This window comes from Mauremys reevesii, linkage group 2 (assembly GCF_016161935.1).
Source record: "Mauremys reevesii isolate NIE-2019 linkage group 2, ASM1616193v1, whole genome shotgun sequence".
Classification (NCBI taxonomy): Eukaryota; Metazoa; Chordata; order Testudines; family Geoemydidae; genus Mauremys; species Mauremys reevesii.
Genome location: NC_052624.1, coordinates 284,000,305 through 284,025,400, shown reverse-complemented (window position 1 = coordinate 284,025,400; position 25,096 = coordinate 284,000,305). Strand labels below are relative to the sequence as shown.

The window sequence follows — 25,096 nt, the reverse complement described above, 5'->3', positions numbered from 1 at the left end:
AGTGAAGGAGGTAATTTTACCTGCCAGAAGTTGCCTGAAACCCAACTGACTGAAACTCTTAGAGTTGTTGTTTATTACAACACTCCCTTCCTAGGAAGGTTTAGGAGTCTTCAGTAAACTTTTTTTAATTTGCATCAAATTTGGAAGTGCCATGCTAGCGTGGGATTACTTGGGGCTGATTGGTGCCCAGTGTGAAATGAGTTTTGGTGCTCAGTCCAGTTTCCAGTGGACAGTAGTCTGTGTCACAGAAACCACAGCTATAAGTGGTGCCCTTGTTGGTAGTCTCAGAGAACCAAGGAGTACCTGGACCCTGGAAACTGAACTCTCGTCCCAGGAGGTGGACCCTCCCGTTTGGGGATGTGCTACATCAATGTGGAAAAGCTAGCGCTGCCGCCGCCTGGACCACACCCACTCTTTGAATAGAAGATTTTAGTCTGCAGGACTCTGCCACTTCTCACCTGCATGAAATTCACACACCATCTTTTAAGGAAATTAGCTGCCTAGCTAGAGCTCCACTAAAGTGATCCTGACAACCTGCCTGAGTGATGGCTATGCCAGCCTGTCAGGAGACCAGAGTGGGGAGAAACTCTGCAACTGGACACTGTTCTGGAGGCGTAGCATGACGTGACCAATACTAAGCTGCAGTCATTGCACTCCATGCCTCCAGCTGATGCTTCTTGAAAAGCTGCCTCCAATACTCACTTAATCATTGCTAAAAGAATCCAATCTTCCCCCTCTTAGCTGCTCACAGCAATTTCTCATGTCTCATTTTACAAAACATCTTGGTTCTTTCTGCGCTGTTTGCAGGAGAACGGAGCCAGCACGATCCTACGCGACATTGCCAGAGCCAGGGAGAATATCCAGAAATCGCTGGCCGGAGTGAGTACCCAAGCTCTCTCACCAGCTGGCTACCTGCAGTCCATTTTTAGCTATGGCGCATCTCACAGATCTCCTCCACTATGACTGATTCCATAGATTGTGTGGCTTCTTATTTTAAGTTAGAGGAGATTGACAAGGTGTGCAGTGCTGTGTACCACCAGACTAGCTCTGTTTCATCAAGAACACCCTCTATTGCCAGAAATGCATGCTGTGTAACTGCTTACCTTGGCACAATGGCTTTAAAATTACAGGCAAATTGCACTGGGGCTAAAATTCAGTGGTGCCTTCAAAGAGCTATGCATTTCTTACTTTTCTCCCAGTGGAATGTTTGAGTTGGTTCCAATGATCTTTTAACTAACATGTAACCAATTTAACCATAGTTAAAATACCCCTGCTGAGCGGCATAGGGACAGCATGCATCTGTCAGCAGGGGCATGTTTGTATACTGGAGTACACTGAACTACCACCTTCTCTTTCCTGTTGGCTTTCAGTTAGGGTATGTGCAAAGAAATGGCATCTTCCATCTACTGTTTCTAGGGTACTCAGCTTGGCTACTAGTTTTAACTCTGAACACTACTATAATAGATTGCTACTATCCCCTGCTGGAGCATTTTTTGCTGCTGCTACATAATCAGTTTGTCACAAAGCTGGCAGTTTTAATCACGGTGATTGTTCAGAACGGAATTTAGATCCCGTATTAAGAGGTGTTGTGCTGACTTAACGCAGGGAGGAGGGATAGTGACCAGGTTCTAATCCAAGATATGCCTCCTGTTTTCTCATCTGTAAAATGGAGGTGATCGTGTCAGCTACTCACAGGAAGGTTGTGAGGACAAATCAATATTTGTAAAACATTGGGATCCGCAGATGGAAGATGCTTAACAAAATTAGAACTATTAGGTATCCGGCCTTGTGTCCTGATGACCCAGTAATTCCTCCTGAGGAAGGAACCCTAGCTATTGACTTGGAATGCAAAATATGCCTGTTACAAGATGATTAGTACCCAAATATCTTGGGTAGGTAAACAGGAATGAATGGAACTGCTTTTCCCTTGGTCCTCTCATTGGGCCTGCTGTTTTTGTTGTGTCAAGTTCAGCTGTATAGTTCTGTGTTAGAATAACTGAGATCACGTGCAGGAGTAAAGCTGCTCAGCACAGAATTCGTCACTTGGAATTTGATGCAAGGACAGCAGGCAAACCGGGAGAAAAAACAAGAGAAAAGGATTAGATTTGCTTTCTAAATTGGTCCTGAAAGCAGGTTCTAAATTTTGGAAGTGAAAAGGGGAAACAACTGACGTTTTAAAAACCTACTCAGGAGGGTAGTGCTGGGAGTAAATTGTTTGACCATTGATTGAAGGGCTGCTGCTGACTGCTTTTCTTGTGTTGCTGCAATTGCTAACAGCATGGGCAAGCTGGGAAATCTGCATTGAAATCATCTGCAAATTTATAATCTTCCATAATCTGCTTGGGTTTTCAATATAAATCTTTAAATCTAAGATGGAAGACTTGAATACGGTCTAAACATCCTGGACTATGGAGAGTTCAGCCAACAATCAAAGGCAAGCTTTGAAAGCTTTTCAGATAGTAATAGAAAGTGGAGTGGACTTTGAAGCTGCTTCCTACTGGAGATCAGGCTCAACGTTGATTGTAAATCCTTTTTTCTTTCCCTCCATGCCCCCAGCTTGTAATAAGAATGAGGGCCTGGTGAGAGTGGGTAGGGAGAGGAGTGGGGATCTTGAATCCAAATTTGCCTGACAAATGGAGCTTGCAACTCTGTTCTGAAGGCAGGTTCTCTGTTTGGTGAATGTCCCCTGGTTTCCCTCAGCCTGATGAACTTTACTTGTGCTGGAATGGGAGTCCTGTTACAGAAGGCTATTTTATCTAATTGAGGCTTGGATGGGAGGGTGTAGAGGCATCTAGGGTTGGGGCAGCCAAGCACTGTAGCCTCAGAGGTGGGGGAGTCAGGGCAAGAGGGCTAGTGAAGCCAAGGCAGCATCAGAACAAACGTCTTCTCTGGAGATAGTGTTGTGTGGTCTCTGTGGCAAAGAAGCCAAATAACTTGTTTGTATATTGACTTTCCCATATGCTGGGGCTTTCTGTAGTCTCAGGTCCTGTGTTGAGATTTCAACATGGTTGTGGTTTTTGAGAGTGAGAGATTCTAGGGACCTTACGCTCCAGGCATCTTAAGAAGCGGGTTTTCTACCCACGAAAACCCACGCCCAAATAAATCTGCCAGTCTTCAGGGTACCACCGAACTCCCTGTTGTTTCAACAAAAGTGAGTAGGCAGAAAGTGCTATCAAATGCAGTTAATCTCTGGGAGGATTCCCAAAGGGATGGATTTTAAATCTCAGACTTGTGCAGTGGAGACTCTAAAGAGTGTGAAATACATGTAGGACACCAGACTGATCTCAATTAATTATCATACTTGAATTTGCAGTTAAAACTGCTTGAAGTGGGAAAACTCGTTGCAGGCTTAACTAGGTAGCTGTTAAGGTGGCTTCATAACAACATAGCAAACCCACAACCATTGTGTCACCCTCGAGATATGTGCACTGCTTACCCAAGCACATGCATAGTATTAATGACCTCTCAGTCCCGCCTTGTTCATGATCTCTTGTTCATCTTGTCCTATATTAGCTTTGTTAGCTCTTTGTGGCAGACACTGCAGTCTTAATTTTTCTTGTAAAGCACCATGTGCATCTGTAGTGCAACAACATAAATAATTGCTAACATCATCTGTGCCGGTGCACAGCTAGGCAGTAAGAGCGGTTGGCCTCTGCTCTTAGACATGCGGGAAGACAGACAGGTCTGAAATGTCAAATTCCCTAGCTTTCCGTTTCTAAAGGATCATTATAAATTATGGACAGTAACAATACAAGCACCAAAAGTATCTGTATGGAATAGCATAAGTGTGTTACATTGCTTTATAGCCTGATAACGTGGATTTTGTTCTCATACCTCACAAAACAAACTGGTTTACACTAAATTTGTAGAATGACTTTGGAGGCCTGTTGGTTTTTGTGCTCGGTATCCAGGATTTTGGTGGTGGGAAAGAGTCCAAGTATGGGAACTTCAGCTTGATAACCTGAAGATCCAGAGAACTGTTCTCTGGCTCTGGGTAGAGATGGGAAGATGGAAGAATTACATTTTTCTAGCTCTTTCCTGGTTGCATTTCATGGATCTATTGCAAATAGCAATACTGCAGTTTGACAGTCAGTATCTAGAAATATCGAAATACTGTGCAGTGGAAGGAATCTGAGGTAGTGGTTTGCATCTCCCAAAAAGTTTAAAAAAAAAAAAAGATGCCAGAAACATTTATTTGCACATACCTTTCATTCTGCTTTGCATGGACACGTCTGCTTTTATAATCACTCATTTCAGCCCATCTGTTTGATACTAACACTTTCTTATGTACCTTTAATGCAGGGGTGGGCAACCTATGGCACTGGTGCCGAAGGCGGCACGCGAGCTAATTTTCAGTGGCACTCACACTGTCTGGGTCCTGGCCACTGGTCTGGGGGACTCTGCATTTTGATTTAATTTTAAATGAAGCTTCTTAAACATTTAAAAAGCCTTATTGATTTTGTGATGTGACTACAAAGTATATTGGAAGCCCAGAGACTAATGGAGGCTTTGGTGCACTTGCTGTGCCAATGTGGAAGACTCTATACAGAGACCGCTAGTGTCTTCAAATACACTCTGCTGTTTTGCAAACCCTGTTTCCCAAAGAGACCATGGAAGGGGCTTCATTATTTGTATTACAGTGGTGTCTAAAGGGCCGAATGAAATCAGGACTACTATGGGCTGAAGAGTCTACAGACGTACAGTATGATGCAATCCCAGCCCTGAACAACTTTGTTTAAATAGTCAAGACAAAGGGGTTGGAGTTATCTCAGTTTTACAGATGGGAAACTGAGGCATGGAGGTGAAGCGTCTTGCCCGAGGACACACAGGAAGCCTGACAGAGCAGGGAATTGAACCCAGAGTCTCTGTCCATACTGTTAACCATAAACAATGATTTTGTGGTTAGGCATTGGACTGGGACCTAAAAGTTCTGGGTTCTGTTCCCTGCTCTCCCTCAGACTTAGGCAAGTCACTTAACCTCTCTGTACGTGCATTCCCCATCTGTAAAATGGGATTACTTAACACCCTCTTTTGAGGTAGGATGAGGATGCATTTTAGAAATGTTTGAGGTATCCAGGTAATAGTGTTGTAGGCAACCCTATACAGCTGGAATAGGCTGCTTTTATGTGTGTGTAAGTCTGACTCTGTTCTTGCAGGCCAAGAACATGACCAAACCTTCCAGAGCATGTGCTCTGACATAGTAGTAAATTAGGAAGACCGCCTGGCGGTTAATGTGCATGAGAGTTTACCCCTAAATGGGTTGGGTCTGCCTTCTTGGAAACTGTAGGATAAAGTGTGCACATTGAGTTCAATGACATCCGTTTATAAACGTGCTTATAAGACCTAACGTGCTGTTGATTAGATAGTGATCCACTGGGGAAGTGGATATCCTTTCTCCACTCCCACCCCCCCACCCCCTCAAAAAAGTGGATGTGTTCTGTTTACAGTTGGGGGGGAGGGGTGGGGGGGTTGGGTCAGCTCCCTACACTAGTGTGATCACTTTCTTCACTCTGGGTTGGGCTAGTCTCATATAAAGTGAATCTAAAGTTCTGGATTTTAAACTATTCCAATTTCCTTTCTTCTCCACTAGTTGGTGCTCCTTTATCTGATTTGAAGTGTGTTTACAGAAACAGAATTTTTGACACTTTCCAATCCATTCCCATAATTCATCCCTCCCTCAATTTTTAATGAATTATTGGGTATCTCAGAATAATATCTGGCAGCAAAATGCATATAGTGTAACTGCTGTCTAGGCCATCTCCATCTAATTCCCCTTTATCATAACTTTTCACTCGTACCGTATTCAAGTTAGTGTAGTGATAACTATTTGTAAGCGGGCAGTTTTGTGTTACATTGAAGACAGGCAGGGTAGATTCCTGTATTATGTATGTACTTCTCAGAGTAATACTGAGTGGGTCATTTGTTGTGAGATCCACAGTGCTGTTTGGAAAAGGGAAAATCTAAGTTTCTGTGTATTCTGCCATGTATGCATTTTCATTCTGTTGCCATTACATTTCGATTCTGCAGCTGCTTGAGGCTAGAAAGAGAGTTCTGCAGTGTCCCTGCATTTTGTAACAGAGGGATGTCTTATTCAGCTTAGTGCTAGGGTTATCTTTTTAAACTCTTAATTACAAAAGTTTATTCTACTTCAAATATCTGTAAACTGGAAAGGGTCAGATGGTTGAGACCTATGGTAAAGCTACAGGACTGGATTCTACATTCCTTGCTTCATAACTAGGGAAAACTCCTGTGAATTTTTTACATGCCTACTTGAGGCTTCTCTAGGCAGGCTGAGATTTCTTCCTTGTGAGATTTTTAGGCAGACTGCTGTGCTGCTCTTAGCACTCTTAATTCAATGTCCTGTTAAAGCTAAACATTTAACCCCATTGAAATCAGGAACTGAAAACTAAGGGTACGTCTTCACTACCCGCCATATCGGCGGGTAGCAATCAATTTCTCGGGGATCGATATATCGCGTCTCATCTAGACGTGATATATCGATCCCCGAACGCGCTCATGTCGACTCCATAACTCAACCAACCCGAACGGCGGTAGCGGAGTCGACATGGGGAGCCGCGGACATCGATCCCGCGCCGTGAGGACGGTAGGTAATTCGATATAAGATACTTCGACTTCAGCTACGTTATTCACGTAGCTGAAGTTGCGTATCTTATATCGATTTTCCCCCGTAGTGTAGACCTGCCCTAAGGTTCCCAAACAGAAGATATCCACGTTTGTAAATATTACAGATAACATGGTCAAGTGACCAAGTCAGTGATGCTGTGGGAACCTTAATCTTTGAATGGCTACCTTTTTTGCATTTGAATTCTCATCCTTAATAGAATCCATTACAGTTTGTTTTTGCCAAGAGGAAATCCAATGCAATCTTTTAATCAAAAGTAAGAGGGAAAAACACTCGATTGTACATAGGAATAAACGTACTTGACTATGCGTCCCTGAAAACCTGGAATGTCCTTGCCTGTCCATCAGTCTTTCTGTTCCTGATCTTTGTAACTCTGCAGAATGCCCACCTGACAGAACCATGGGCCAGCAGAGGGACTGTTCCAGGCCTACCTGCTGCACTCCTGTGCCCATTTTCCCAGGTACATACATTGAGGGGGCACATTTCCCCTCTTAAAAATATATCATTTTTAACATTAAATACAAAACTGATAATCCAACAACTTTGCAAATGTGAAACAGGAAGTGAACATTAACTTGTTCAATTGCACAGCACTGTTTAATCGCCTACTAGATACCCAAGTTGCAGATGTAACTTTTGTTAACCCACAACTCTTTTTCTGGCTTTAGTATTTATATTTGCAACCTTAATGTTGCCTCCATGCAAGTTTTAATTTCCTTGTTTAACAGGAAAAAAGGCTGTTGGAGCAAACTTACTCCAGCTTGGTAGAGCTGTATAGTTCCATAACTGTTAAATATAGCCATGTATAAATACAGAGAATACAACCTATGGCACAGTATAGTATAAAATGTTTGCAACAGGCTTTTATGTCATTTAAATAATCGCTTAACTGCAATAGCAAAACTTCTTGTAATCACTTCATAATCTTAGAATATTTTTCCAAACTCTGACTGTTCCTCAGTGAGGACTCTGTAAAGTTTGAAGTCCGATTATCGATCAGTACAAACACATTGTGAAACATGAAATAAGTAAGTACTCCTCTTCCTCCAACCTCTCATACAACTGAATGACTTTCACCAAAAATGAGTGGTGTCTTGGGACTGACATGAGCATAACAATTTTAGCAGAAATGTCCAGCTATCAGTAGGGAAATAGTTAGTAGGGCTGTCAAGCGATTAAAAAAACCTAATCATGATTAATCACACTGTTAATAATAGAATACCATTTATTTAAATATTTTTTGATGTTTTCTACATTTTCAAATATATTGATTTTAATTACAACACAGATTACAAAGTGTATAGTGCTCACTTCTTATTTTTTGATTAAATATTTGCACTGTAAAAAACAAAAGAAATACACCTCTACCCCGATATAACGCGACCTGATATAACACAGTAAAGCAGTGCTCCGGAGGGGTGGGGCTGGGCTGCGCACTCCGGCGGATCAAAGCAAGTTCGATATAACGCGGTTTCACCTATAGCGCGGTAAGATTTTTTTGGCTCCCGAGGACAGCATTATATCGAGGTAGAGGGGTAGTATTTTTCAATTCACCTCATACAAGTACTGTAGTGCAATCTCTTTATCATGAAAGTTGAACTTACAAATGTAGAATTTATATATTATATATAAAAAACTGCACTCAAATAAAATAAAAAAAAGCTCAAGTTTTACATTGTTTTGTTTGAGTGCAGTTATGTAACAAAAAAACCTACATTTGTAAGTTACACTTTCAGGAAAAAGATTGTATTACAGTGGTTGTATGAGGTAGATTGAAAAACGCTATTTCTCTTATAATTTTTACAGTGCCAATATTTGTAATAAAAAAATATAAAATGAGCACTGTACACTTTGTATTCTGTAAAAAGAACAGGAGTATTTGTGGCACCTTAGAGACTAATCTTTTTGCAGATACAGACTAAGACGGCTGCTACTCTGAAACCTTTGTACTCTGTGTTGTAATTGAAATCAATATATTTGAAAATGTAGAAAAATATCCAAAAATATTTAATACATTTAAATTGGTATTCGGTTTATACCAATGTGTGATAAAAACTGTGCTTAATTGCAATTAGGGTTTTTTTAGTTAATCGTGTGAGTTAACGGTGATTAATTGACAGCCCTAATAGTTAGCAATGCTGATATTTAAACTGCCATCTTTAGGTTTCAATTTTTAACCCCTTGGGGCAAATGAAGCAATTGATACTTCTCTGAGCTGTTGTTTCAGATTGTATGTCTACTCAGGAAGACAACACTGTATTTGTTTGTATCTGGCTCCTGTCTTTAAGGTTCTCTTCATAACCGTTAGGGGTAGAAAAATCTTTATTTTATTTTTATTTTTAAATAAAACGAACGCATATCTGGAGCCAGTGACATGGGTAGAGGGGAAGAAAATGGGTTTAAATAATGTATGGAAGAGACTACTGTCCTTGTTCACTCATTTAATTAAACTAGCTATATTTTGTTCTCAGACCTGTTGGTGTAAATAGAGCAGAAAGAGTTCTAACTGCTGAGGGTTTCAATGAGTTTTAGCCTTGAAAACCTTGTGGTTTACTGAGCTGGGCTAGCAGTGGCCTTGTCAAGTGAGTCTGTACTAGGAAATGACCTCGTGCTCACCCTGGTTGTCCTGTGTTTGCTAGCAGTTAGTTTTCAACACCAATTTGGGAAGGTGGGGGGAAGCCTTTGCTGACTTTTGTCATGTGAGCTTTTTGCTTAGTGTAGATGTTGCTGCTTTATTCTCTGTAGGAGAGAAATGAGTGTGGTCTCCTGGATTTTGCTTCTGGCTAGGAGCTGAGAACTCCTGAGTTAATCCTGACTGCTGCTGATTCAGTCTGACTTTAAGGAAGTTAGTTAATTTATCTGGGTATGTCTATATGGCATTCAGGAGATGTGATTGCAGTACATAAGCATATCTGAGCTAGCTTGCTAAAAATGACAGTGTAGCTGCAGTGCTACAGGCTAGCTGTCAGAGTATAATCCCACCTGGGACCCAGGGTACGTACTCGGGCGGCTAGCCCATACTGTCGTGGCTTCACTGCTGTTCTTCATGAGCAAGCATGTGTATGCCTGCATATGCTTCAGTCATGCCTTCTGATTGCTGTGTTGACATATCCTCTGTGTCTTGGTTTCCCATCTGTAAAATGGGGATACTTATCTGTCGTACCAGAGCGCTAAGAGTTAGTTGATTTTTACAATGCTTTGACAATAAAAAATGTCACATAATATAATGATATTTAGTACTTATATAGTGCGCTTTTATTGTTTTGTAGATAGGGAAATTGTCCCAAATCACACTACAAGTCAAGGTCAGGGCTGGTGATAGAATCCAGACTTCTTGATTCTTAGTCCTGTCACCAAGCGACTGTACCTTCCTGGGAAGTACTAGGATGTGTAACTAGAAGCTGGCAATATGAATACCTGGCATATAACCTGCATTTTACCCCAGCAGTTCAAGCCAAGGCTGACTAGGAAGATTTAATGTAGTGCTGTTTTCCTCCGCGTCCACTTGAATCTTTCTGTTTAGCGGGTCAGAGTTTTTAGATGTGGATTCTGTGAATATATGGCTCACTGTCCTGATGAATCTGAATGGTTTTCCTGCATGCATGTGTGATGCCTGTATTTGAATGCCCACCCTAGCATGAGTGAAATGCTTACTTTCTTTTTCATATTATACTTGTCCTGAATCCCCAAACCTTTCACCCTTACCAGCGCAAGACCATTCTGGATAGCCCCCAAGAAGCCCCACCTGCCCAATCCAAGAGAAGGTCAGGTCGCCTGACTGTAAGTCCTGTTGGGGATGGGGGACAGCTAACCAGTGGTTGTCTGTTTTTTGTGAATAAACTGGAGGAAGAAACAGCCCCCGTTTGGACAAAAATTTCATGCTGAAGTGTATGGGCCCCAGGCGATTTGATGAATTCTTGCAGTGCATTTGCCACCAATGCTATGCTGGACACTCAGGAGCCTGGCCATGGGCAGACTGTCAGTGTTCATAGTTAAAGTAGATAGGTCTTAAGGGCTCAGTAGGTAGCCCTCCCACCTCTGAGCTAAAGGCCCTGGATTGCAGATCTGCACCTATATGTCAGAGCCTGTGCCTATTGCGAGTGGTTTGCCCTTTGGATGAGACTTGAGTTTTAGGCATCTTGTGCAACCTGGAAGCCACACTCCAGGGGGGTGGGGGGGGCGGGGGGGAGGTTCTTCTAAGATCTGCCCATTAACCCAAAGCCTTGTGTCAGAACAGTAATCTTTAGCTGAGGGCTGAATCTGGTGTTCTCCAAAGTGTGCTCCTCTTATAGCCGGAAGGGATTGTATGAAAGATAGACGATGCTCCTCTCTTCTTCCTGCTCCCTTCACAGCAGTCCCAGCCTTTGCTGACCCCCCCACCAAGCTTGGGAGCCAACCTATGGCAGGGCAGCCACAAGACTGGTTTGTGCAACTTGGTGGCGGGGGGGGAGATCTGCAGGAGTATCCCTGGTGTCCTGGACACAAGACCATGGGGGGCTAATGCAGAGAAGAACACATGGTTCTCATGTCTCCTGATCCCCCTGGGCCACTATCTAATTCACTGCAGAGAATATAAGAATGGCCATACTGGGTCAGACCAATGGTCCATCTAGGCCAATATCCTGTCTTCCTCCGGTGGCCAGTGCCAGATGCTTCAAAGGGAGTGAACAGAGCAGGGCACTCATCAGGTGACCCATCATTCGTTATGAATGTTGAACAGCACCAATCCCGGTACAGATCCTTGGTGGACACCACTATTTACTTCTCTCTATTCTGAAAACTGACCATGTATTCTTACCCTTTGTTTCCTATCTTTTAACCAGTTAGTGATTCATGAGAGAATTGTCTCTTTATGCTATGATTGCTTAGTTTGCTTAAGAGCCTTTGGTGAGGGACCTTGTCAAAGGCTTTCTGAAAGTCCAAGTACACTATATCCAGTGGATCATCCTTGTCCACATATTTGACCCCCTCAAAGAATTCTAGTAGATTGAGGCAGGATTTCCCTTTACAAAAGCCATGTTGACTTCCCCAACAAATCCTGTTCATGTATGTGTCTGATGATTCTGTTCTTTACTATAGTTTCAATCAGCTTGCCTGGTACTGAAGTTAGACTTACTGGCCTGCAATTGTCAGGATTACCTCTGGAGCCTTTTTTAAAAATCGGCATCACGTTAGCTGTTCTCCAGTCATCTGGTACAGAAGCAGATTTAGGCGATAGGTTACATACCACAGTTAATAGTTCTGCAGTTTCATATTTGAATTCCTTCAGAACCCTTGGGTGAATCCCATCTGATCCTGGTGACCAGTTACTGTTTAATTTATCAGTTTGTGCCAAAACTTTCTCTGTTGACACCTGAATCTGGGAAAGTTTTCAGATTTATTTAAAAAGAATGTCTCAGGTAAGGGAATCTCCCTGACATCCTCTGCAACGAAGACGATGCAAATAATTAATTTAGCTTCTCCACAATGGCCTTGTCTTTCTTTAGTGCTCCTTTAGCCCCTCGATCGTCCAGTGGCCCCACTGGTTTGGCAGGCTTCCTGCTTCTGAAAAAAATTGTTTGCTGTTCATTTGAGTCTTCTGCTAGTGCTGTGTTCTTATGTTCTATTCCTACCCTTGCCACTGATTTACTGAATGACCTTAGCCAAGTCACTTCAGCCATCTGTACCTCAGTTTCCTTATCTGTAATTGGAAGCTCTTTAGCTCCTTAGCAGGGGTGTTAGTGTAAGTAATGTTTGTAAATTTTCTGAGGTGCACTAGAGAAGTTTTGGAAGATGCTAGAGATGCAAATATTAAGGTAGTCCACAATTTGGGACTGTAGAAATGTGGTGGTCTTCTGAACCTGCCAGCTCCACCAGAATTTTTTTCACGTTCTGATTTTGGTGTTTAACATTTGCTTTAAAACGCTTGCGATCAAAAGGACTTTTTTCTAGCTAGCCTGTAAAATCTCTTCTCCTTTTTCCCAGTGTTGTCTCTGCCTTCCTGCTTTAGAGAGGCAGCATGTCTGTCTTAGTCTGAGAACTGAGTGAACAGGCTAGTTTTTCATCTTGGTTTCCCTTGTTGCAGAGTGCAAGCACGACCTCTTCTGCTGGGCCTGGTGGTGACCAAAATGAGCTCGTCACCAGAATAGCTAACCTGGAGGTGGAGAACCAAAATCTCCACAGTGGTAAGTGAGAAATCTCTGGCAAGAAAACACATTGGACTTGGCAGCTAGTGGCAGGCACATCTTGCTGACCACTCAATGTAATGTTGTGAAGCCCTGTGAATTGTGTGTATTTTGTTGGTGGTTTTGTTAACATTGGAGTGAGGATTTCTCTTGAGTTGGGATAGATGCAGTTTGCTTGGTAGCCTGCCTAGAGTGAAAGCAAACTCATCCTGACCTTACCAAAGAATAATTGCTGCATCTTCTGCCATGCGTTGAACCAGTAAAATGAGAGAGTTCTTTCTCCCTTTTCTAGTTGTTGCAGATCTTCAGCTGGCCATCTGCAAGCTGGAAACTCGCCTGAACACACTAGAAAAATCCTCCACCTCTCACCATCCCTCAGCAACGCCGCCAACCCAGGTAATCAACTCCTCAAGGTGCCAGGTCAGTTTAGAATACTTCATGCCAACTACTAAGAGAAAAGAGATCTCTCCACAAGTGTTAGCCAAGGGCTCCCCAGCAGAGCCTTCTAGAGCTGCTCTTTCTTCCTCGTCTCAGCCCAAGTGCAGATGCAGAGCACGGATTCTCCTGCTTCAGGCCCAGTGAAGAGGATATGTGATGGGCCAGATCCTCAGCTGGGACAGATCTGTAGAGGTCCACCAAAATCTGTGATGCTAAGCCAGTAATTTACACTTGTGTATAAATGAGAGCACACTAAGTAAACTAAGCTTCTTGGTACCTATTGGGTATATAGCAAGGAGAGACCTATACAGATGGACAGACTTGGGGACCTGTTGGTTCTCAGAAGCCTTGTGAGAATCTTTGCCTCGAGTAGGAAAAAGTAATATCTCTGGGAACTGAGTATCCTCTACCCGTTGCATCTTGCTCCAGTTTGGAGGATGCATTGGAGACCTTTAATGGAACTAACTTTTGCCCCTGTGTATTGTATTCTATAAATACTCTTATAGTACTTTCATCAGTATCTGAGGGTACGTCTACACAGCCAAGAAAAACCCTCGGCTGGACTGTGCCAGATGACTCTGGTTCGTGGAGCTGTTTCATTGCTGTGAAACAGCCCTGCAGCCTGAGCCCTGTGAGCCCGAGTTGGCTGCACAGGCCAGCCACAGGTTTTTCTTGGCTGCACAGACATACCCTTAAAGTGCCTTCCAGTAGGGCACCGAGCAGTGAGATTAACCTGCGTAATGTGGTTCACTCTCTCTTCCCTCCCTTGCCCACAGAAGAATTGTTTGTACGCTGGAGCAATTTCTTTTGGGGGTTATTTTTAAGTGTACATGTTACTATGCCGCTTAGAGAAGGCAACCTGCAGACATGTGCCTGGCACTTAGGCTCTTTTTGCTATGCTGGGCCCAGGCCATTGAGTGCCTTGAATATAAGCACCAAGCTCCTGGCTGCATGACTTTGAGCTCATGCCTTTGGATGGTGGCATAGCCTTGTTTTGGCAAGTCAAGTCCTAACTGTGATAGGGGGTGGAGTTTGCTGCTTTGTTTTACACTTGGATTTATTTTCTCCCTCTTTTGCCCATTGTTTCCATGAAGCATGTCACCCCAATGAAGAAGGTGGAATCACCTGCTGCTCCCCCAAAGAAAGTGGAACTCCCTTCTGCTCCACCTGCAAAGAAAGTAGGACCATCCGAGGCTGACGACGAAGATGAGGATGACGACATTGACCTATTTGGCAGTGGGGACGAAGAGGAAGACCAGGAGGCTGCCAAAGTTCGGGAAGAGCGACTACGCCAGTATGCGGAGAAGAAGTCTAAAAAGCCTGGCCTCATTGCCAAGTCTTCCATCCTTCTGGATGTCAAGCCTGTAAGCAGCTTAAGCTATTCCTTACACAACAACTGTTTTGGCTGTAAAGTGGGGTGTCTGTCCTGAGATTATGATTGTAACATTGCAGGAGTGTGTGGGTTACATCTAGGGTGACCAGACAGTAAGTGTGAAAAATCGGGACGGGGTGGGGGAGTAATATAAGCCTATATAAGAAAAAGGCACAAAAATCGGGACTGTCCCTATAAAATCAGGACATCTTGTCACCCTATTTACATCTAACTTGCAGACTGCAGCTGCCCTGTGTAGATGATCTGGTGCACAAATTACAGAACCTGTCAGCATGCAGTTGTTTGGATCGGCATTGAGCATTGCATGATGGGATCTGTGAGCAGTTCTGCTCCATATTCAAGATGGCAGTTGCAGATGTTCTGTGGGCTGCAGTTTGATCACCCCTGGTCTGGAAGATCTTTCTTCTCTTGGGGCTTATTTACGTGGTCAGTTGAAGAGTAGGAAAATGGGGTGTAAATCTGTAGCTCTCTAGCCTGCTGTGCGCAATCTGGGCAGGTGGGCCCGGCTACCACGCACTAAAAGTTCCATAGAGCGCTTGGACATACTGCTGTTTCAGTCTTAGTGTGTGACAGGGTAGAGTGTTTGTATGTTCACACCCTGGCTTGCCATGCATGACGTGTCTGTGTGGAAAAGCCCTTGAAAAAACTTGCACCTGTTAGAGCGCACATATAGAGAATAAAAGCCTGAAATACGAGCACAGATTAGTGATCAGTAAAGCACAAACTCTCTCAAGATGACAATGAAACAAAAGTGTATAGGATTACCCAACGCTTCCGGCTAACTAGATAAGTGCTAAGTAGTAGTTTTACCAACTATCAAGGGCTTAGAGTTAGTTCTTGAAACTGAGACTCTGAGATGGAAGAAGTGACGCATCATTCCAAGAACACTTCCCCCTAGGTAAGCAGAATCCAGACTATCTGCAGTAACTTGGTCTCGCTTCATGTAGAGTCGAACTTGAGAGATGATTCCTCTGGGAAAGGCTCCTTTCATCAAAGAAAGGACTCGTTAACAGAGAGCGATGGTAGAACTGGGTGGAAAGAGCTGAATACTGGCTCATCACTGACTAGAGCACTGCCTAGCAAATTGGCAGGTACAAGTAGAATTCATGATTTTGTCAGTCTTGTTCTCTGTTGAGCATGGAAGAGTTCTATCTCGCATCTCCTCGCTGCTTTCCTGATCGCAGCCCTACAGGGTAGTGTGTTAAACCCCTTGTTGCTGACGTATGTATGGAATTGGAATATGTACCACGTTGATCCAGTTCAGCTTCCATTGATGAGGATTGCAAAGTCCACAGCCCTGATGGACAGTCCCACAGCTAATGTAGGTAAACCTTCTAAGTTCCCTTTTTGTGCTTTGTTAGTGGGACGATGAAACTGACATGGCAAAGATGGAGGAGTGCGTCCGGTCCATTCAGATGGAGGGCCTGGTTTGGGGAGCCTCCAAGTTGGTTCCAGTGGGTTATGGTATTAAGAAGCTCCAGATCCAGTGCGTAGTGGAGGATGACAAGGTTGGAACAGACATACTGGAGGAGGAGATCACTAAGTTTGAAGACTACGTAAGTCCTCCTCTAGTGCCTTGCGGTGCTTTCAAACACCTGGGCCCTTAAACCCACACCCCAGATTTTGATCCACTTCATGTGTTTGCAGCCTACAATATATTCAGGTTCTGCATCATCTAAACTTTCAAGGGTGGGATGGGACTTGAGTTTTTAGTCCCCATGTTTGTGAAGATAACCCTGAAAACATGAAGAGTATAAGGATGCTGTTCCAGAGCCTGCAGACAGCCTGAAGCAATAGCTTAGAGGTGTGAACCTCCCTTGCCCTTGTACTCATTGGGGTGCCTAGTTCCTGGTGCTTAGTGTGTTGATGCTTCAGGGACAGCAATTCACTATTTTGTCACTGATTGTTTTAGCAGCTGGGATGGGACATGGATGTGAGGTGGAATGAAGTCTACAGCAGAGGTGGAATTGGGACTTATTGTGTGGGGAAGAGAGGAGACCCACAAGGATAAGGACAGGGAGAGAAACAAAGAGCAGAAATAGTGGCAATCCTGAAGGCTAGTTTTTTTTTCCCACTGAGTGGTCCTGAAGATGACACGGCGCATTGACAAATATTAACATAGTTAATTTACTATATAAAGGCTATCTCCTACCTTTTGATCTGTGCAAACTAACCTTTCACATCAGTGGGAGGTTGCTGTGGATTCAGGAGAGTATGCAGTCCTAAAACTATATCCTGGCCCACAGACCATAATTAAGAATGGAACTTATCCCCTTTCTATAGGGTGAGTCTGAAACCGGTTTTAATTTGTAAGCTCTCTGGGGTGGGAACTTTTTCTTGCCATTTGTCCAATCCCCAGCACAATGGGGTTCTGATCCTGAATGCCATTAATAGTTATATAGCTCCCAATCCTAAAATACAACCATTCACAGGACTAATTGTTGACTGATTAAAAAATGGTCTTTTAATAAAGGATTGTGCTTTATAAACTTGGGGGTGGTTAGAGCAAATTTCTTCTGTCAAGAAACCAACCCGGTAAATGTGCTTTCTGTACATCTTAAATCTCTGGAATGTGTTTTCTGATCTTTAACAGCATTTATTTTCTATTTCAGGTGCAGAGTGTTGACATAGCGGCTTTCAACAAGATCTAAGAGCTAACGTTTATCCTTTCTGGAACTGTAACTAATAAAAGGTCAAGATTTTGAGTGCAGATGGTGTGGGGTGACTTTCCTTGCAACGTGTGCCAGTTGCACAGGGGATCAGAAGGTGGTAGCCAACATCCCAGGAGTCTCTTGTGCATATTGCTTACAAAACTGCAAAATAGGGGAAAGGCAACTATCATCCCCAATGTCATTGACAAGCTGGTATGACAAGGGGTCCTATAAAATAGCCCAGAGTGAATAGCCACAAATATATCGTACTTGGCTGTATTTTATGCTTCCACTTCACCCAAGCAGGGGTTAGGACCTCATTGTTTCCCTTAGTCTTAAACTGAGTGTACAAACATTGTAACCTAATGTAAGGCTCGTAATTTGTATCTTCCAGACTTATAACGTTAAATTTCATTGTGCTGAGCCTTGGCCATGAAATAGTGAAGAGATTTTAGGGTTTCATTTATTTAGACCTGCTAAAACAGCTCTGAGTTCAGCAGTGTTGCTGGCTTGTTAAGTAACTTTAAAAAGTAGCTGCCTTTATTCACACTAGCTACTTTAATCATGTTTTTAAAAAAATCAAATAATCTTTAACATGAAACTGTCCTTTGAATTTGCCTGCCACCTGCAGGGGTCACACCTCCCCTTATCTCCTTCCTCTGAAGCATCAGAGATGGCCACAGCTGGAGATGGAACATTGGGCAGGGAGGGCCAGGGCTCTGAGGTGGCAGTGAGCACTCTCCCCCCTGAGTGCACAGCTGACTGGTTCTTGCTCACATGCTCAGGGTCTAACTGATCACCACATATGAAGTTGGGAAAGAATTACCCCTGGTCCAACTGGCAGTGACTTTGGTGTTTTTCACCTTCCTCTGCAGCATGTGGGTGCGGGTCACTTGCCAGCAATATCTGGGTATATCTCATTTAATCATTGCCCTGCCATTGCAAGGACCTTGGGCACTGGTGTACCTCGGGTTCTTCTAGTCTTTGCCTGTGACACTAAGTCTAGTCTCCTGTGGGCTTTGGTCTAGTTTCGGTGGTTGTGGTTAGTGTGTAGATGCTGAGTGGTGTTGCTGGCCTATGAGGTACTGGAGATCAGACTAGATAACCTAGACCAATGATACCTTCTGGCATTACACTCCGAGTATGACTCTAATTGGACTGTGTGTGACAGGAGGAGCATAGACTCAGGTATCAGGGGGCTGACTCTTAGTGTCTGTATTCACACTCTGATATTGCTTTCAGTCACCAAACTGTACCATAGAATCTCTATGGATAGTAATTCCATGCTTGAATAACAAGAATATAGCAGTAGGGATATACTACCGACCACCTGACCAGGATGGCGATAGTGATTGAAATGCTTAGGGAGATTAGAGAAGCTATTAAAATAAAAAGTTCAATAAGGGGGGTTTTCAACTATCCCCATATTGACTGGGTACATGTCACCATTGGAAAACATAATCCCAACAGTACATATAAAATGATGGGGTCTAAATTAGCTGTTACCACTCAAGAAAGATCTTGGAGTCATTGTGGATAGTTCTCTGAAAACATCCACTCAATGTGCAGCGGCAGTCGTCAAAAAAAAAAAAAGCGAACAATGTTGGGAATCATTAAGAAAAGGATAGATAATAAGACAGAAAAGATGATATTGCCTCTGTATAAATCCAGGGTACACCCACATCTTGAATACGGTGTGCAGATGTGGTCACCCCATCTCAAAAAAAGATATATTGGAATTGGAAAAGGTTCAGAAAAGGACAATAAAAATGGTTAGGGGTATAGAACGGCTTCTGTATGAGATTAATAAGACTGGGACTTTGCAGCTTGGAAAAGAGATGACTAAGGAGGGATATGATTAAAATCTATAAAATGACTGGTGTGGAAAAAGTAAATAAGGAAGTGTTATTTACTTCTCATAACACAAGAACTAGGGGTCACCGAATGAAATTAATAGGCAGCAGGTTTAAAACAAAAGGAAATATTTCTTCACACAACTCTCAGTCAACCTGTGGAACTCTTTGCCAGAGGATGTTGTGAAGGCCAAGACTATAACAGGGCTCAAAAAAAGAACTAGATACATTCATGGAGGATAGGTCCATCAATGGCTATTAGGCAGGATGGGCAGAGATGGGGTGTCTAGCCTCTCTTTGCCAGAAGCTGGGAATGGGTGACGGGATGGATCACTTCATAGAATCATAGAATCTCAGGGTTGGAAGGGACCTCAGGAGGTCATCTAGTCCAACCCCCTGCTCAAAGCAGGACCAAACCCAACTAAATCATCCCAGCCAGGGCTTTGTCAAGCCTGACCTTAAAACCTCTAAGGAAGGAGATTCCACTACCTCCCTAGGTAACCCATTCCAGTTCTTCACCACCTTACTAGTGAAAAAGTTTTTCCTAATATCCAACCTAAACCTCCTCTGCAACTTGAGACCATTACTCCTTGTTCTGTCATCTTCTACCACTGAGAACAGTCTAGATCCATCCTCTTTGGAACCCCCTTTCAGGTAGTTGAAAGCAGCTATTAAATCTCCCCTCATTCTTCTCTTCTGCAGACTAAACAATCCCAGTTCCTCAGTCTCTCCTCATAAGTCATGTGCTCCAGCCCCTAATCATTTTTGTTGCCCTCCGCTGGACTCTCATCCAATTTATCCACATCCGTCTTGTAGTGTGGGGCCCAAAACTGGACACAGTACTCCAAATGAGGCCTCACCAGTGCTGAGTAGAGGGGAATGATCACATCCCTTGATCTGCTGGAAATGCCCTACTTATACAACCCAAAATGCCATTAGCCTTCTTGGCAACAAGGGCACACTGTTGACTCATGTTCAGCTTTTCGTCCACGTAACCCCTAGGTCCTTTTCTGCAGAACTGCTACCCAGCCATTCGGTCCCTAGTCTGTAGCAGTGCATGGGATTCTTCCGTCCTAAGTGCAGGACTCTGCACTTGTCCTTTGAACCTCATCATATTTCTTTTGGCCCAATCCTCTAATTTGTCTAGGTCCCTCTGTATCCTATCCCTACCCTCCAGCGTATCAACCACTCCTCCCAGTTTGATGATTCCCTGTTCTGTTCATTCTCTCTGGGGCACCTGGCATTGGCCACTGTCGGAAGACAGGGCTAGATGGACCTTTGGTCTGACGCAGTATAGTCGTTCTTATTGAGAAGTAATGTTATCAATTGAAATAGTTAGCTAACCTAGAAGCAATGCTGCTATATTAAAAAACTCCTCTTAAAGACTTCTCTTGGGACCTCTTCATAATTCCCATGCAGTTAACTTACCCCTGCGTCCATACTAGGCTAGTGTACTGACAGCAGAGCCAAACAGATTTTGTGGAAATGCAGGTCTGGAAGGGACCTCGATAGGTCATCTAGTCCAGTCCTCTGTACTGAGGCAGGATTAAGTATTATTTAGACCATTCCTGACAGGTGTTTAACTGGTTCTTAAAAAACCTCCAATGACGGGGAGATTTCACAACCTCCCTAGGTAACTTGTTCTGGTACTTAACTTCCCTTATAGTTAGGAAGGTTTTTTTTTCCTAATGTCTAATCTAAGTCTCCCCTGCACTAGTTTAAACCCATTACTTCTTGTTCTGTCCTCGGTGATTAAGGAGAACAATTTATCGCCCATCTCTTTATAAAAGCTTTTTATGAAAAGACTTATCACGTCCCCCTTCAGTTTTCTCTTTGCCAGACTAGACGAACCAAATATTTTCAGTCTTTCCTCATAGGTTTTTCTAGACCTTTAATCATTTTTGTTGCTTGTCTCTGGACTTTTTCCATTTCTTCACATCTTTCCCAAAGTGTGGTGCCCAGAACTAGACACAATACTCAAGCTGAGGTCTTATCAGGGCCGAGTAGAGCGGAAGAATTACTTATGATGTCTTGTTTATAACACTTCTGCTAATACATCCTAGAATGATGTCTCCTTTTTTTTGCAGCAGTATTACATTGATTCATATATAGCTGATAATCCACTATAGCCCTCAGATCTTTTTCTGCAGTACTCCTTCCTAGGCGGTCATTTCCTATTTTATATCTGCAATTGATTGTTCCTTCCTAAGTATAGTACTTTGAAATTCAGTATGGACAAATGCATCCTACTTACTTCAGACCATTTCTCCAGTTTATCAAGACCATTTTGAATTCTAATCCTGTCCTCCAAAGCACTTGCAACCCCTCCCAGCTTGGTATGGTCCGCAAACTTTATAAATGTAGTTTCTCTGTTACCTAAATGAGCGCTTCATGTTGACCTTGCCATGGAGGTGTGTGGGGCTCCTGAGAAATTATATAGCTTCTGTATTTAATGAACAGCCCAATCCTGACAGATGCCAAGCACCTGCGTCTATTGATTTCAATGTGGGAATGGGGGTGTTCAACACCTGAGCTTCATGTTTGCTTTTGCTGGAGAGCTTGTGTATTTGAGAGCAAAGTTAGCTGTGGAGCGAAGCTTCGGGAAGGGTGTGTTGATGCTCTTGACTGTTTTACTTCAGGATGCAATTACGAACTGAAATCCAGTTGTGGAAACCTATCTGATCAATGATTGATACATTTGTCTTACTCAGCAGGTATCATCATGAATCCAATGAATGAAAGAGTCCTGTGGCACTTTATAGACTAACAGACGTATTGGAGCATAAGCTTTCATGGGTGAATACTCACTTTGTCACAAAAGCTTATGCTCCAATCCGTCTGTTAGTCTATAAGATGCCACAGGACTCTTTGTCGCATTTTACAGATCCAGACTAACATGGCTACCCCTCTGATACTAGTCTCTAAGTACTAAATGCTCCTTATTGAGCTCTGGCACAGGAGTTGCAGGAAAGGCTCAGAAAAGAGACCTAGGTGCAGGGAGAGCTCTGGGAAGTAGCAGAGGTGGGGCTAACATGTAGGATGGGGTCAGAATGCAGTGAAGATAAAAGGCAGGTACACCTCAGACCATGGGTCTCATTTCCTGCAGGTCCTCGTGGTGACTAAACACTCCTTTGCAGGGAGTCCTTTGGTGCTTTTATATCCAAGTGATACTTCTCAAGTGTAAAGGTTAGATACACTCCATCTTCTGAAACAAAACTCTGTGGGCTTATAACATTTGCAGTGATGCCAAGCTGAGAAGTGCTGCAAGCACTTTGGAGGGTAAGATCAGAATTAAAAATTAGCTTGACAAATTGGAGAATTGATCGGAAATCAACCAGATGAAATTCAATAAAGACAAGTGCTAAGCACTTCACTTAGGAAGGAAAATCCAATGTGCAACTACACAATGGGGAATAACTGGCTAGGCGGTAGCACTGCTGAAAAGGAGATGGGGGTTGTAATGGATCACAACCAGAATACACATCAACATCCTGGGGCATAGTAAGAGGAGTGTTGTATGTAAGACATGGGAGTTAATTGTTCCACTCTGCTCAGCACTGATGAGGCCTCAGCTGGAGCACTTTGTCTAATTCTGAGCAGCACACTTTAAGAAAGATGTGGACAAATTGGAGAGAGTCCAGAGGAGAGCGACAAAAATGATAAAAGGTTTAGAAAACTTGAACTATGAAGAAAGGGTTAAAAAAAAGGGTGGGGGCTTCATCTGGAGGAAAGATGACTGAGGGGGGACCTGATAAGTCTTCAAATATGTTCAGGGCTGTTCTACAGAGGACAGGGATCAATTGTTCTCCATGTCCACTGGAGGTAGGACCACAAGTAATGGGCTTAATCTGCAGCAAGGAAGATATAGGTTAGATATTAGGAAAAAAATTCTAACAATAAGGGTAATTAATCTCCAATGGCTTCCTGTAGAGAAGGGGGGATCCCTGTTGGATGTTTTAAGAACTGGTTGGACAAACACCTGTCAGGATTAGTCTAGGTTTATTTGGTACTGCCTCAGCACTGGGAGGCTGGACTTTGACTTCTCAATGTCCCTTCCAGCCCCACATTTCTAAGTTTCTATGAAGCTGAAACTAGACAAAGTCAGACTGGAAATAAGGTGTAAATGTTTAACAGGTCAGGAGAGGGTAATTAACCTTTGGAAACACCGTACCCAGGCTCAGGATGGACTCCCCCCCGGGAACATTTTTAAATCACAATTGGATGTTTTTGTAAAAGATACTCCTGTTCAAACAGGGGTTAGCTCAGGGAAGTCTTAGGGCCTGTTATGCGGGAGGCTGGACTACTAGACGATCTCAATTAATGGACCTATCCTCTGTGAACTCATCTAATTCCTTTCTTGAAGTATATAAATGGGTTCAGAATAGAACTGGGCAAGTTCAGGGGGGATAGGTCCATCAAAATCTATTAGCCAAGATGGTCAGGAATGCAACCTCATGGTGTCAATAAACCAATTGGCAGAAGCTGGGACTGGATGATGGGGGGATGGATCACTAGAAATTACCCTGTTCTGTTCATTCCCTCTGAAGTCTCTGGCAATAGCTGCAGTCAAGACAGGCTACTGGACAACTGGTCTGATCCAGTATGGCCGTTCTTATGTTCAATGGTACCTTCTGTTCTGATTAAACATCTACTTTGTATGATTAGGAAACAAAGAAGGTAAAGATTTCTTGTGCTGTATTTAGTAGAGCTTTGGCTAGTTTTGTTCTTTGCTCTTGCTAGGGCCTTAGAAGAATTATATACCTGTACAGCTGCCATAAGCAGGTGCCATTCTACTAACTTTAATAGTTATGTAGCAGTGAATTCAGTCTCTCGTATCGCCTGTACTCCCTATATTGCATAAGGCAGTGCACTTGTTTCCTCACCTGTACAATGCAGATAATATTTACTTGGCTCTGGGGAGCAGAGGACTTGAATTTCAAAGCTCAGGAACAAACTACAGGTAGTAGCTGTTAGGTTGTTTAATGCGTGACTAGAAGGCACCCTGATGTTACAGTGATGAATGTGGTGTAAGATCCAATCTTCAGAGCAGGCCCCTTGGACTGAACTGGAAATTGGGATTCAAAACACACACACACATCCAGCCCCTGACGCTTTGAGCTCCAAACAGTTCTCAGTTCTGGCTGAGGTTCCACTCTCACAAGCTCTTCATCTACCCACCCTCCAGACCCTCTTCCGAGTGCACGGGCAGCCCGGGGCTGCACTGACAATATCTTCAGCAGTCAGCAGAGCTGCCAGGGACAGGGCTGAAACCGTTCCCGTCCCAGACAGCTTGATGTAAGTCTGCTAGCCCAGGGGGCCTCTGTCTGGGCTCGGTGGTGGGGGTGTTGCTTCAATGTGGAAACCAATGCAGAGTGCCCCAGCGCCTCCTGTCTGCAGCACAGGCCCGCCTGGGACATGGGGTTTACTACAAGCTAAGGGAGGGGGGTCCCCCTTGATCAAACAGTGGCAGAGGCTCCCTGATTGGATGCCTCGGCACTACCACAGTGGGCTCTAGATAGAGCTAGAGCTGGGCAAACAATGGATATTTCAGTGCAGTGGCACTTCTGAGAAATACGTTATTTTAAAGTTTTGTTTTGGGTCAAACTGAATGTGACATTTGTCAGACTTTTCGGTGACTCAAGGACAGTCCATGGTGGGTCTATTACAGAGCAGAGATTTGAACTGTTGCCTTTTACAGCTAGGGGAAATGCAGCCTAACCACTGGACTAAAGGCAGAGAAGTTGCAACAGCGCCAGCAGCACCACCTTTCTCCTTCTCTCCTGGCCCTTTTGTGACTGGCCAAAACTGTATTGTGTCAAATGCGTTATTCATCTCAGGTCACTCGAAACTGAAATAATCCTCTTCATCCAAAGAACGTCACCCAGTTTGACACAGAACACCAAGAGCTAAATTACAATGCGACTGAGGTGCGGTGACAGTGAACGTCACCAGGC

General features: G+C 43.5%; 1 protein-coding gene across 9 annotated transcripts in view; it reads left to right on the top strand.

Moving 5' to 3' along the window:
* The window catches only part of EEF1D (eukaryotic translation elongation factor 1 delta), a 34,160-nt gene extending 16,812 nt beyond the window's left edge, over positions 1-17,348 (top strand). For 3 of the 9 annotated variants that reach the window (XM_039523266.1, XM_039523265.1, XM_039523258.1), the window contains 7 exons: positions 808-879; positions 10,352-10,423; positions 12,708-12,807; positions 13,100-13,227; positions 14,340-14,609; positions 16,000-16,194; positions 17,251-17,348. In XM_039523266.1, the coding sequence (XP_039379200.1) occupies positions 808-879; positions 10,352-10,423; positions 12,708-12,807; positions 13,100-13,227; positions 14,340-14,609; positions 16,000-16,194; positions 17,251-17,289 (876 nt within the window). In that variant the 3' untranslated portion in view covers positions 17,290-17,348. The remainder of the gene's footprint in view (positions 1-807; positions 880-10,351; positions 10,424-12,707; positions 12,808-13,099; positions 13,228-14,339; positions 14,610-15,999; positions 16,195-17,250) is intronic. The other 6 variants (XM_039523259.1, XM_039523261.1, XM_039523262.1 and 3 more) reach the window with 6 other exon arrangements.
* The last annotated feature ends 7,748 nt before the right edge of the window (positions 17,349-25,096 follow it).